Below are 14,661 nucleotides of genomic sequence, written 5' to 3'. Positions count from 1 at the left end.
TTAAACGCATTTTCTAGTACGCCTACACCCCTCGCTTTAATGTCCTAATTTACGGCAGTCAGCGTTTCATGCATAGGGGGCTATATAGAAATAATAATTATGTGTCGGAGTCAGCGGGTTACTAGTAAACCATGCACTCAGGTTCATTTCATATTCACTGTCCATCTTTGTAGAGAAATCTTTGGCATTGAAGGCATACTCAGTGTAGTGCCGATCGTGCTAAACTAACTTCTTGAACACGACACCCAATCATTATTATTCATGCTTACCCTCCTCCTTGTAAGGTGATGAATATTAATGAGCGTAAGCGAAATCTCTTCCCTCAAGTCAAAGTCGCCTCTAAAAGTGCCTTACCGCTACGTACGTACGCCGTGTGTACTATCGAACCGCACACACCGGCACACACACTGCATGCAATTGCCTATGTAACATTGGTAAGCACCAGGGAGGTTGCTAAAGAAGCACTATCTGGGCACCCGTCCCGCTTCATCATGAATATTCATCATCTACATGTATCCGTAATACCGTTGAAATACATATTTTTTTCATTTCCCGGCAGCGTTTTTACATTTCTCGGCAAAACTGAACATTTTTACATCTCCCGGAGAGACGTTTTAACATTCCCCGTTGATGCAATTTTTCGAGATTTTTACATTTCCCGGCCATACGTTTTGCACGTATCCAGCGTTCTGCCATTTACTAGTACAGTATCTTACTGCCTGATGAATATTCATGATGAAGCGGGACGGGTGCCCAAATAGTGCTTACCATACGTCTCATCCATCACATTCAAAACACGAGCGAGCAGAACCTCGTAAGTTAAAAAGTCTACAAAGTATGAATTGTTGCCCAAAGTTACTCTGACACTCTGTGTTGACTTCATAATATCAGATTCACGGGATCGGTACGTGCCGAAACATTTCATTATCTAGCCATTACAATTCAAGGCATATTACTCCTGATCGCTTAGCGCCGAGGCTGAGCTGATTCAGTGTAAAATTTAGATCTACATTTTAGTCCCACGTGTGAAGATTCGCGTTAGCACTGTCTTGTATATGATTTATGTGAATAACCCCGACGCGGGTCGCTGTATTTAAACTAGTGAGTGGTTTACGCGTTGGAGTCACTAGTTCTATGTGTATGGTGCGTTTATGTGAATTGACCTAAAGACCAGTTTGTACATGTAATTTAGGTATCTTGCCGTGCCGTCAGGGATATGTTCGACGGAGAGATCTGGCTTCACAATAATCAATTAATTTTAGACAATATCTCTTATTCTTGTCACCGGAGTGGAGGAGGGCCGTAAAATTTAAAAGATATAATAGACTAAATAACAAGGTTGTCTATTTAAAACTCGTCCCATCAGACAGATTATCTACCAATTATTAAACCCCCATAGACTAGGCATTTAATACCATGCATGGGGTCGGCCATGCCATGTGAACTGATCAGCTGGCTGGTAATGTGGTACAAAAATAAATTTTACTGCCAGTAGTAATAAACTTTGACTGAAAGATCGGTCTGTATCTGGTCGTCCGGGATATGTTCTGCGGAGACAGACAGATCTTTCTGTCCATAATAAACTAAACTGGTTCTATGGATGAGTATGAGTTTCAGTATTGGTAGGCCTAATGTTACATCCATGGTAGATAAATCTTCTATCTACATTATCTAGAAATGTAGGCCTACCAATACTGTAATATTGCTAAAAGTATTCCTTGTTCTAGAGTAATCAACCTAGGTTGTGTGCGCGCGGCAGGGTGCCTATTTCTGGCAGGGGCACTTTCATCATTAAAAGTAAAACAACTACCGTGGTAATGGACATCATGTGTGCTTAGTCCCATATCAGAAAACAAGCAGGAGTTACTTGCAAGTCTTATAAGAAATTACACCTGATTTGGCCTTTTATCAAGGAATGAAATGGCCCCTGCTGCAAATAGGCACCCGGTACAAAGCTGGCCACAAACAGGAAATTTTACTCTAGACTTTCACTTCTAGTTGGTCTCTATAGACTCGTGCCATGTGGTCAAAATGTCAGCTGTACGTAGACTCTATACTCTATCTCTATCTACTTCTACTTGGATTTGGCCTGGTGTCCATTCAAAAAGATCCCAGATGAATTCATCAGTGCAATGCCACTGTAGTGATCATTATTTTCTTTTTATTTTATGTTTCTGATGTAGTGCCAATGTGATGAGTGGCATTGCATTTGATTTGTAGCTACCATGCCACCTGAGTAGAGCCACTTACACAAACCATGGATACCCCCAGTGACAGAGAGCCAGCGGAGGAAGAGGTGCACCAAAGCTCGAGCTCCACCTCCTCCTCTGATGACGGTATCGATGATTCCAGCGACATGGAGTTAGAGGAGAATGAGAGTGAACTCTATGCATCTAATGTCCATCGTATGGATGCTGAAACAAGACAAGCCCTCCGTGACAGAGGTTAGTAACTTTTGATCCTTGTGATTTTTGTTAGCTTTCATGCATCATCAATGATTATTGACATAGAATTTATAACTTTGTTGTCTATGATTTGTTTTGTTTTTTTGAACTCAAGATTGTTCATCTTTTTTTTTCATTAATATTGCTATATTTTACATGTTGATTGCACTGAAGAGTTTTTTTTTAATCTGTGTGAATATCACAGATGTAAAAGTCAAAGATGAATGAAAAAAAATTAAATACTTTTATACAGTATATTTGATATGCTTTGAATAAAAAGATTGATACATGTTGAATGGAGAGAGATTGTGTAGACCCTAATAATGGTGAAATGGATGAAATTGTAGGTCCTATGGCTATAATAAGGTTGAGGGAAAGCAGCATGTTCTATTGAAGATACATGTATCGTCATTGAGGCAACTTTGAGAACTGCACTTGTGAAAACTCCTATACAATTGCAATGTGCACCCATAATGGCAATTAGAACATTGAGACCGAGAGGACAAATTGGCTATACACATCAAATTGACCCATTAACATAAAAAAGAATTGGGCCATGTGTTTTTTAATATTCTATAACATTTTGAAAAGGTAGTAGTGTAGCTTTCTTCTCTAGAATACGCAGAGCTATTATTAATGCTGCATCACAGCAAATATACAATGTACCTGTACTAACATAAGCATGATAATGATGAAAAGATCGGATCTTCATGAAGGCTATGAATATGCCAAAAGAACAAAAATTTACAGAAATAACTGTTTGAAAAAGACTGAGTTTATTTGCTTGAAGTGTTTGTCACACACAATTCTGAAGATTAGGTAGAAAGGCAACAAGATTTCTGTATGAGGAACTTGAAGTACTGCTAGTGTACTGTTATATGAACATCGGCATGAAGAGTTTTTATTGCTGCTAAAGAGATTGGATGATCCCAGGAAGCCAATTTTCTGCAACACACGCTATTGAAAGATGTGTGCATGTACACGTGTATGTGTGATGTTTTCTTGTCAGATTTTGGTGTACATTTGTACATGTAGTGCTCGAAGTGCAGAGTAGCTTTACATGAAACAGTTTTCCTTGAACTGTTTTACCAATCCTGCTTCCTTACCCCCAGGAATTGTTGTGAAGGAAGGCCTATGGAGTGGAATGGAAGACAAGAGATTGAAGGAGAACATGGCAAATATCTGTCAGGTAATGTGGCATGGTGTTGACCACCCTTGATCCAGTTTTCACATTGTTTGTGCCCCAGGAATATGATCAAGTCGGGGATATTTTCTCTCTGGTTTCATCAAGATTGACATTTGGTGTAGCTGTGCAAGTTGCAGGAGCTTTTGTCTGACATCAATATGAGTGTCTGTCCTGTTCCTCTGAGACTCTTCAAAATGTAGGGACACTTTGTTGTACCAAATTCATTCACAATGAGGTACTATTTTTAATGAGGTTTTAAGTTGGTAGTCCTGGTTTTCCATATATAGAGTGTTATTTTATTAAAAAAAAGAACTGACTTAATAAAAATTACAATAATGAGATCCCTGTTACAGCAAGGATGATTTGAGTGAATCATGATCGTAAAATACTATAACACCTTTTAACTAGAATATTTTGTATGTAATATTTTAGATTAAATTCACTTGCTGCCATTTTTAATTATATATACCGGTATATATTTTTAAATTTCCTCCGCCCTATAACAACACTGACATATTTGTAATCTGCAAGGATCTACCATGGCTGCCTTATTTAAGTAAAGTGGAAGAGTGTTGTCAAAAAAGTATACCATTACCAACCACTATATTTTGCACACCATTTAGGTATTATATCCACTTTTGGTAGGATGCTATTAGCACATTGTCTTGCACAAAGATGCCAAATCTGCCATTTGATTTGCAGACTCCCTGACTAGTGCACTTATTTCCATATCTGAATTTCATTTCTGGGTGTGTTTTCTGCAATAAAGATGCTGATAAAGAGGAAATTACTATTTGCATGAGATACATGTATTAATACATTTGTCAATTTTGCATTTGGTGAGTATGCATAGCATAATTTCAGTGAAATCTTTTGCTTATTTCTGTTTGGTCAGTAGATGATTTCAGTGAAACTTTGTTTTTATTTCTCCATTTTCTTTCAATTCTAATAGAAATACAAGATTGGAGAGCCGAGGAAAATAATCTTTCCAGATGAATACCCTGACAGCAAAGAGTTACGCACACTGATTATGGAGAAGAATATCTATATGAGACTGAGTGAGTTGTGTAGACTTTGAATCTTGGTCCTACCATGAAACTAAGCCATTGTTTTTATACCCCCGCCAAACGAAGTTTGAAGGGGGTATATAGTAGGAATCAGCGGGTGGTCGGGCGGTCGGGCGGTCGGGCGGTCGGGCGGTCGGTCGGGCGGTCGGTCCGTTGCAAATCTTGCGTCGCAAACTACTTCCTCAGTTTTCAACCGATTCCCATAAAACTTGGCACAGATGTGTGCCTTGGGTTGTAGATGTGCAAGACGTATTTTTTGACAGTACCCAAAAGTACGTTGCCATGGTAACGGCATATTATGGGCAAAAATGGGTACAAATCTTGCGTCGCGAACTCCTCCCACAGTTTTTGATCAATTTTTATGAAATTAGGTACAAATGTTCATCTGAATATGTTAATGTGCAAGACACATATTTCCGCAGTGGCAAAAAGTGCGTTGCCATGGTAACGGCATGTTATTGGTAAAATATAGGGCAAAATGCTTCATGGCAAAACTGCTTCATCAGTGTTCTTCCAATTCTCATGGAATTCATATTGAATGTTTGTCTTAGGATATAGGTCAGCATGACACATTTATTGACAGTGACAAAAAGTATGTTGCCATGGTAACAGCTCACATATTATGAGCCAAAATGATGGAAAATTTTGTGTTGCAAACTACTTCCTCAGTTTTTGCCCAATTTCCATGAAACTTGGTACAGATGTGTGCCTTTGGTTGTAGATGTGCAAGACGCATTTTTCGACAGTACCCGAAAGTACGTTGCCATGGTAACGGCATATTAATGGCAGAAGATCAAGGAAAGATCTTGCGGATTTAACTACTTCCTCAGTTTTTTGACCAAAGCTTATGAAATGTTGTTTTGACCAAAGCTTATGAAATGTTGTTTGGCGGGGGTATAACCAGTTGCTCTAGCGACATTTCTAGTTTGTTTTTATTTTCCTTCACAACAACCGTATGAAGATTGATTGGCTCTCATAAAATGGATGAACAACTAAATGCCGCATAAATTCATTAGTGTATACGAACATCTATGCCCAAGTAGAAATATCCTCATTCATATGATTCATATCAAGTCCTTGTTCACAAGCTATTTTTTGGTGGTCTGGCAACATAACACATAGATAATTTTTTTTTTTTGGAAAATACAATTTTCCAATTCTTTGTAAATGTTTCACATGTTAGAATGAAAGAAAAAGGGTTCTCTTTCAACTGAAACTTTTGTTGTTCATTAATTGTTTTGCACAATTTTCAAAAAAACTTCTTGATTGCTAAATCTGCGAGGCCTAGGTGATTTCTAAAATTGTTGACATGTTTAAGAGGACTTAAGTTCCTGCTTCTCACTGAACTTGACAAATTTTAGTAATCTGATGAGACTCCTAAAAGCAAGGTGTTTGTAGAAATTAGTTTGTATATATATGGCATCTTGTTCTCAAAAATAGGATGTGCTCTATTATGTTTCCTAGATTTTTCTTTCACTCCTGTAGGGATGGTATAGTATTGGTTGTGGTGAGGATTCAGCTTTTAACTTTTTGTGAGATAGTAGAAACCACTCTATGAGATGTTACAGAGCATACAGTTTAAGAGGAATTCAAAGTTTACCTTATTAGAATTGGTTGTTAAATGGCTGGGATATCAAAAACAAAGTAAAACAAAGTGGTCCTAACAAGGTGGGTTCCACCTCTTACTAGGATCGCTTTGTTTCGGATATCTCAGCCATTTCAAAACCAATTTTCTCCAAATAAACTTTTAAAACCTCTTGAATTATGTGCTCTTTCACTATGTCATAAGAGGTTTCTCATTGTCTCACCCCGCCCCCCAAAAAAGTTAGAAACCTTGAAGCCCCACTTCAACCAAAACGATATCATTCCTTTAAAGTGCAATCCATGTAAATTAACTTGTGTAACTGTGATAATTCAATCTTAATTTTGCTTCATTGGTAATTTCCATCCATCAATATTACGCTGCACACACATCATTAGAGGCATATGAGATGTTCTCAATTCGTTGTGCTTCCTTGCTCTGTGGTGGTTTCTAACAGGCAAGGGAATCCAAAGACCAACGTACAATGTCTACATTAGGGCTAGGAAGATATTTGATCCTCTCAACTACTTGGGACAGTGAGTATGATGTCATTTTTCCAAAATTACTTTGTAGATAGTAAGTAGGCATAGCTAGATTCCAAGGTAAAAGGAATGCTACACTGGTTATGTATATGTGTGAATTTAAGATGTTTTGATGGCAGTTAATGTTGTATTGTCAAGAGATATGAATTATTTGAAAGAGTTTTTATTCATGTTATCTTTTCTAGTCAACTGTTCTTTAAGTTAAAAGCAAAAGATAATTTGCGGTAATTTGCAGTGTCAAGTAGATATCCTTTCTTGAATTTTTATGCAGAATGAATTTCAATTGTGGGTCAGAATTCAAAAATGTTTGGTCATCTTGTGAACACAGTGCATGTTATCAGTGGTGTTCCCTTACAGTGTCCCAGATTTTTGGCTGTATTTGCCTACAGCTTGTGTCTTTCGATAACATTTCTACCAAAGTTTCTCCAAGGACGAGGTGAAGAAAATGAAGAGACTCGCTCGGAAAATGGGTCCTCAGTGGAGTCAGATCGGCAAGATGATGGGAAGGAGCGGCAGGTCCCTCTGTGACCGTTTCAAGATTTCCATCACTGGTCAAGGTAACTAGAGCTTGGCTATCACCGGGAGAAGAGTAAAATTGAATATAGACCAATGTCATGAACATGCTTTTGTCTGTGATGTGATCTGGATTGACAAAGATATTGACAACTTGTGATAAGGTTTTAGACTGACAAAGATATTTTCATGATCATGCAGCTGTAAGTTGGCACTTTACATGTATGCATCCCTTCGTCTTGGAATAGAATATTCTTTGAAGCACATTGTATGCCTATTTTGGAGAGTGTAACTTTATATGTTAGCTCTGTCCTGATACAATTTTTTTTAAATTCTATATGTATACTTTTATGAGTGCATTAACCCTATAGAATGTCAGTAAAAATACCAAAGGGTGGGGGGGGGGGGGGGGGGGTAAAGATGCAACCAATGATGTATGGTAGTCTCTAGGGATAGAATGTCATAGTTATGTGTTTGTATTTTTCTTTTTTTTCTTCCCTTCTCGCCTCCCACATGGTGTCTTGCTGGGTGTGTTGCCGTGGTTACATCCTCTCATCATTGAACCGGCAGAGCACGGCTTGTGGTCAGAGCGAGAGAGGCAAAAACTCATTGATGCCGTCAAGGAGGCGAGTGGATTCAACAGGACTAATGATGTCAACCGACTCTTCTACAAAATCCCTTGGACAGCAGTGCAGCAGAAGATGAAGACAAGGAATGTCCTTCAGTGCCGGTCACAGTGGTTAGTTACCATTGCAACTAAGTTGTCTTCGTCTCGGGATCAAAGTGCTTGCTCCTTGTCTTGGATATTTGTCTCCTGAACTATACTATTACATTGTTGTCAGTCCACATAACATGTGTTCACCACTAAGTCTAGAAGGGTATTAAGCACTGTGTTCAATAGAATTTAAGGGCTGTTATTTTTTCTAATCAATATCAGGCCATTAAGTTGAAATATGGCAAATTTTCATCGAACATGTATTATTTGACCTTCATACATAGGTGTCAGTCTAGCATTACATATTGTATGTTAGCCCCCAAAATTTTCATTTTGGCATAAATTCTAATACTGTGAATAGATTATTTGTTTGAACCAATTACGGGACAAAGTTTTCTCTCATTAATTGGCTCTCAAAGATCATATTGTATTTGGGTTAATACAGAATGGAAACAGAAAATAACCCGACATCTCTGAAAAATGTCCTTTTACTGTGGAAATACCCCCTTGTGTTTTCTTTTTTTCTGTCAGGCTTTTCATTGTGTCGTGGGCAGCGGCTGAGTATCAGACAAGACACACGGCCAAGAAGCGCTGGACCTCCGATGACAGCGTGAAGCTCATTGAAAAGTAAGTTATAACAGTACTCCAGCCACTCTTCCTCTTCGGGGGAGATGTGTGTGTAGATGCCGATACATCCTACAATGTAAATAAGCAGTGAATTTGTGGTGATTGCGCATTCGAGTGAGATTTCCCTAGAAAATCACAACAGATTGAAAAACTAAGATGGGATCATTCCTCAGTTACTAGTATCACCGTATATTTAATGTTACGATCATTAACAGTCTAAGAACAAACTGGAAGTCGACTTTGTCTACTGCTTTGTATACTGCTTTGTCCTCTGCTACTGAAATCAAACTTTTAGTCGCATGTTTCAACTAAGAACTTTAGACATCCTGTAGATGGTTGTGTTTCCATGTTGTTAATGTCCTAATATCATTTTTATTGATTTTGCAAACTGGCATTTATTACACATTTCGATGACCCTTATAGAATGGTTTGTTGATAATTGGTTTGTCTCCATCGCAGAAGTTCACCTTAAGTTTGACGCTGGAAAAACCTACCATTAGAAGTCAGGAAATCCCCAACTGTAGCAGTCTTTACATCACAACTCAAAACACATCTTTTCATTTAACTACACATGTATCTGTCATCATCAAGTACATCAGAAGCTTTTGCAGTTCAGAAAAATATATGCCTATACATGTAGGTTTTGCGCTTTATAGATTTGATATATTATCATAATTGACCTCATTGGCCCACCACCTCTCCTGCAATTCCAGGATCTACAAGTTAGATGTGAATGATGAGCAGGACATTGACTGGCTGTCTGTACTGGATGACTTTCCAAAGTAAGTTAAAATATGCTGTCATAAAATTTGTGGATAAGTAGCCCTGTTTTCTAGCCTTTTGATTTTCATCACAGATCATCATATGATAAGGGTATAAGCTGTTATTTTGCGAGTTTTGAATTTTCATGAATTTCGCAAATCGCAGTTGGACCACAAATTTAACAACAGGCTAAGATGTTGCCATACACTAGGCTAATAATGCATTTACGATAGCTTCGGTGTCAAATCGCTAAAACAACATCTCATGGAAATGCTCGTGACCACCTCATCAGTGAAAATATCTGTAGTCCCTACACAAAAATAACAGCTTTTACAGTATGCTTGGCATGAGAAAAGTGAGCTACAACTTTCAAACCTTCCATTGTGTTACCCAGCAGGAAAATATAGGTATTCCTAATTCCTTGAAGGACATGCTATTCGTTTTTGTTTTTGTTTGTTTTCTTCTTTTTTGATGCTGGGGTTATCTTACCATAGTCCAGTGACTACGGATTACTATGCAGTTCCAAGGTCCACCACGTCATGTCGGGGTTCAGATTTTCAGTCAGCAGTATGAAACAGAGATCAGTTAAAAAGATTTTTAAAGCCCAATATGTCCTAAAAGTAAAACTTCTTTTACTTTTGATTTGATTCCAATTGTATAGTGATTACTTCAAGTTAAATGTCATTTTTTATGTTTTTGTGGAGTTTTAACAAGTGTATTGTTGATTTCTTGCATTTTTTTCTACTCGCGATAGTGCTTTGTATCTGTTTTGAAAAGGCGATATACATATATGCATTTTGGTTATCATTTCCAAATCACATGTTCTTTTTGTAGTCCTCCACACAGTTAGGCAGATTAAGATATCTTTCCTTGAGAAAGCATGTGTGATAAAGGTTTCATTTTGTTTGTTAGTTTGGGATTTTAGAGAGAGATACAAGAAACAGACACAAAAAATAACAACAACAAAACCCAACCATAACAGATTCATGTAGATTGCCCTTTCCCTTTTGCTTTGGTGACAAAGTTTTTAATCCCAGTGTAGCATCCATCATCCATGCAGTAGGCATGCCTATAATCTCACAATGTTATGTACTGTACAATTGTTGACTACAAAAACAGATGCCAGAATTCACAAAGTTAGCTTAAATTTTGTCTATGAATCAATTTATGCAAATCTCCACATGATGTACGGCTGTATCATGTACTGCAACAGACATCCAAAGCTGAATGCAGGCTGAGAACGTGCATGTGCCAACCACGCCTATTTTGTGTTCGTTACAGTCCATGGGCCAAATTCAAATCATGAATTTGATACAGACCATCATTACCCCCCTGAATTTGGGCCAAAGAGTCTGTCATTCTCTTTAACAGGAAACAGACAAGTGACCTCCATGATCAGCAGGAAATACATGGGGAGTGTAGCTTGATGTGTAAATTCCTCTGCTGAGTTTATGGCATGCTTCTATTAAGTTCTGTTATAATCCCATCCAAAACTGAACATTTCTGTCACTATATTTCTAACTTTCAACTGATTTGTGTGTGTGTGTGTGTGTGTGTGTGTGTGTTTTTCCCTTGACAGCGTCCCATCTCCACAGAAGCTGCGCCTCTACTTTCATCAACTGAAGGTGCGGTACATCCCAGACTACCGCTTCAAGATATACGACGGTGAGTGGAAAGTTCTGTAGTCATTACAGACATTCAATATGTTGTGATTTGTGAAGTTACACAGTTGCATTTCTGCAACTGGTGAAGGAGAGAGATTATGCTGAATGTAGCCTACATTAGCTACTCTCAACAAAATGCAGAAGTTTTGGTTGTGAGATGGTTACTGTGTCATTACGTCTTGATCTATGACAAATGGATTTTGAAGGGGTTATTTGTAGAAGTCAGCATTCAGTCCATTGAGAGTGTTGTAACAGATTATTGAGATAAGTACCTTATACTTCCAGTAATCAAATAATTCAAGTGAAATTTGGCATGTACATTAGCCTAGATATGTGGATGAGACAGACGGGTTCTGCGAGTAGCAAGAAGCGTGTTGGTATTATAGCATATTTATAAAGGAAGGTTAAGTTGGACTAGGCCAGAGGTCAAAAGGTCAGTGAACTTACATAAAAAACTTTATGATCACAAGTTGTGGTATGCAAGGAGACATCGCTTGCTGTTTGCCTTGCTAGGTATTCATATCACAGACATCTTTTTGTGAATAAGGAAGTGTGATGCCATGTTAGTGTCATATTGGAAGCCACAACTGTGTCTTGGTACTGTTGCATAAGGTTTGCAGCGAATGCTTGTTACAATATGATTTTAGCTGCCATTGCAACAACTGCAATGCTCAAAGCTGATTGGAGAGTACTGAACAGGTCAACGTAATTTCTGTAAGGTAATTCCGTACGGCCATGAGGCCCTGACAGTGGATACAGGCGACTCCCGATACAAGGAAGTCTTCAGCACCAGCAGGTTTCTTTCGTTATTGACGTAATTTGTTGAATTGGACAAGTAAAGAATATAAAGCTATACATACATACATATAGCTAATACTTTTGGGACCTTTATTTCTATTTTTAATAGTTGAAACCCTTTAAGTGGAGTACACTGTACTGTACCATGATGAATAAGGCAGTGCATGACTTCATCACTAGCACATCCAACCTCCGTTTTGCAACAAGTCTCTTCTTTTGTGACTAATATGCAGCTCAATTAATCAAAAACCCTAATGGACAGAGATGATCAAACGTTTGTTTGTGTTTGTTTTATGTCTTTTAGACATTGTGTGTCATCTTCACGACTACGCCCTGCCAGATCTTTGCAGCAAGTCAGGACCGTACACCACACCTGGCGAGGTGGAGGAGAGCGAGGAGGAAGTATCAGGGGAAGAGGGGGATGAGGATTGCGCCCCTCGAGGAGGAGCTATGGAGGAGCGAGTGCCTGAGCAACATCATCACAGTCATCAAAGCAACGGGAGTGGAGGTGAGGCCTCTAACTCTGAAGCAGGAGAGAGGGTTGCTGGGGGAACGGAAGATGGCAGCTTGAATCCTCCTGCTGAGAGGAGGAAAAGGAAGAAGAGAAAGAAAGACAGAAGAACTGCACAAGAGGGACAATCTGAGATGTCAGATGATGGAAGCGAGGGAAGCGAGAGTAGTCAAGGACATGTGCGTCAAAAGAAAAGAAAGAAAGATAGAACTTCTGAAGTCGAGATGAGAGTTGAGACGACTGCCACAGAAGAGGCGATGTCCACAGACCATCAAACTATCCAGGAGGGAATTCACAAAAAGAAGAAAAAGAAGAGGAAGAAAAGAGAGGACAGTGGGTGAAGAACCTGTTGCACCTTGGAATCATTTCATGGCTATTCTAAATTGCCAAATATGTACACAGTTGAGAAAGATGTGTCAATTTCTGTACAGAATTGTTAAGAGCTGTATGGAGCATACTCGTGCCATCAAGAAATTTGATAAAATACCCATATTGTTGTTCAGTTGTATTGCCATTGACTTGACATGTGAGAAAGAAAATGTACAGATCAAAGCCAGAAAATGACATGTTAGATGATTTTAAGGGAAATTTGAACAGTGAGCTTAAATTCTTTTTTTTTTAAAATTACCTGTCAAGAACCAAACCAAACCAAACTTATTGAAAGACAAAACGGAGTTTGGTTTTGAGACAGTACAATGTACAGTCAACCTCCCATAAGTCGGCCTCACACAAGTCAAAATATTGATTAATCTTAGAAAAATTCTATGCTGGATGAGTACATGTATTTTATGTTTATTCTATTGTGTAAGTCGGAATTCATGCTTTTCTTGGGTTCCTTTGGATTCAAGTTATTTGAGGAAGGCTGACTGTATTTCAGGATAGAACCTATTCATGTTTTCCTTATTAAAAAATTGTAATACAGTATGGTGGTGTGACTCCACTGTTGCTGGCATTGTACTCATTCATAGGCTTTATCATCTTTCTTTTTTTTTGTGTGTATGTGTGTATGTAAAACCTCGGCTAGGAACAGAAAATCCCACTACACCGGTCCAGTTGTATCATTACTACCTCTGTCATTTTCAGATCCATCCAGATCTTGGTTTTTGAAAAAAAAAAAAAATCACATCATTGATATTTGAACTTTGCTACACTTTGTCTTGCTTTGAGGGGAACTGTCTGAAGTCATAGTCGCGTGTACTGTACAGCTGTATGATGGTGTTGTGCACACATGATATCGTCATGACGTATAATAGCAGTGTGAGGCAGTCTGATACTGTGATTGGCTTTCTACTAGGGAATTCCCCATCTTCACACACACACAGGCATAATGTACATAAATACAGAATGTGTCACACACACACACAGCATTATGCAGAACATGTTCGAGCTTTCCACACACAACACACGCTTGCCATAAACACATACCGTACCAATCCCGACCTTCTCGTTATATCCAGTTTCCCCTGTAATGTCAATGTCAACCAGACTGATGTGTATGGGAGTTCAGGGCAGTCAATTTCATTTATAAATCACTGGTATGAAAGTGGTTTATGGTACTGTAAAAGTGGATATTTTCGCGCGACTAATTTTTCGTGATTGGCCGGGTCAGAAGAGTTTCGCGTGTTTTTAATTCCGCGGAATCAAGACGGCACGCACAGGAACATATGGCAAGCAAAAATATTCGCGGGCTTTTATTTTCGCGCTAGTTTCTGGTTGCGCGAAATGCGCGAAAATTTCAACACCGTGAAAATTTCCACTTTTACAGTAGTCTGTGACAAATCAGCCAATCACAATACATGGTGTACATTGTAAAGGCAGCTCCCATCATAACGAATTCCTGGGGTCCATATCATGAAAGTCTTATTAGAGACTTTTCACTCATAGGACACACTTACGAGAGACTTCATGAAATGGATTCGAAAGCCCCATGTACATGTAGCTACATACAGTGGACTCCTTGTCTGCTGGGACCAGCAGTTTTCTTTTGTTATATCAAAATTTCGTTTTAACCGAACAAATAAACAATAAAAAAGCAGATTGGGTTGCATTACGGCCCAAATTTTTACTTCGTTGTAACCAGAATTTTGTTATAACTGTGTTCGTTACAACGGGAGTACACTGTATTATGAGCAACTTTCGCCATTCTGAGATTTATGTAATTACTTTTATGTGATGACTTCATGAAATGGATCCCCGAGGACCAGCAGCCTTCTTTCGCTGTATGCGACAATCAAAATATACATGTACATG

General features: G+C 38.6%; 1 protein-coding gene across 1 annotated transcript; it reads left to right on the top strand.

Annotated features, from left to right (window-relative positions):
• Positions 1-782: 782 nt before the first annotated feature.
• Positions 783-12,894, top strand: LOC139712985 (transcription termination factor 1-like). The gene is made up of 11 exons (XM_071624765.1): positions 783-814; positions 2,184-2,444; positions 3,557-3,633; positions 4,583-4,688; positions 6,737-6,815; positions 7,242-7,378; positions 7,905-8,073; positions 8,581-8,676; positions 9,390-9,458; positions 11,018-11,103; positions 12,205-12,894. The coding sequence occupies exons 2-11, from the start codon at positions 2,258-2,260 to the stop codon at positions 12,750-12,752; spliced, it is 1,554 nt and encodes a 517-aa protein (XP_071480866.1). The 5' UTR covers positions 783-814; positions 2,184-2,257; the 3' UTR covers positions 12,753-12,894.
• The last annotated feature ends 1,767 nt before the right edge of the window (positions 12,895-14,661 follow it).

This window comes from Diadema antillarum, unplaced genomic scaffold (assembly GCF_040938485.1).
Source record: "Diadema antillarum isolate AM-2024a unplaced genomic scaffold, OU_Dant_1.0 seq00001888_RagTag, whole genome shotgun sequence".
Lineage (NCBI taxonomy): Eukaryota > Metazoa > Echinodermata > Echinoidea > Diadematoida > Diadematidae > Diadema > Diadema antillarum.
Note: the sequence above shows the minus strand (reverse complement) of the source record. Positions and strands in the feature narration are given on the sequence as shown.

What these genes read in the sequence shown, in the direction of transcription:
- LOC139712985 (XM_071624765.1), top strand. Translation starts at nt 2,258, where the DNA reads ATGGATACCCCCAGTGACAGAGAGCCAGCGGAGGAAGAGGTGCACCAA. An exon ending in CCTCTCAACTACTTGGGACA is followed by an intron (nt 6,816 to 7,241) that starts GTGAGTATGATG and finishes TTTCTACCAAAG; the next exon opens with TTTCTCCAAGGACGAGGTGA. An exon ending in CCGCTTCAAGATATACGACG is followed by an intron (nt 11,104 to 12,204) that starts GTGAGTGGAAAG and finishes TATGTCTTTTAG; the next exon opens with ACATTGTGTGTCATCTTCAC.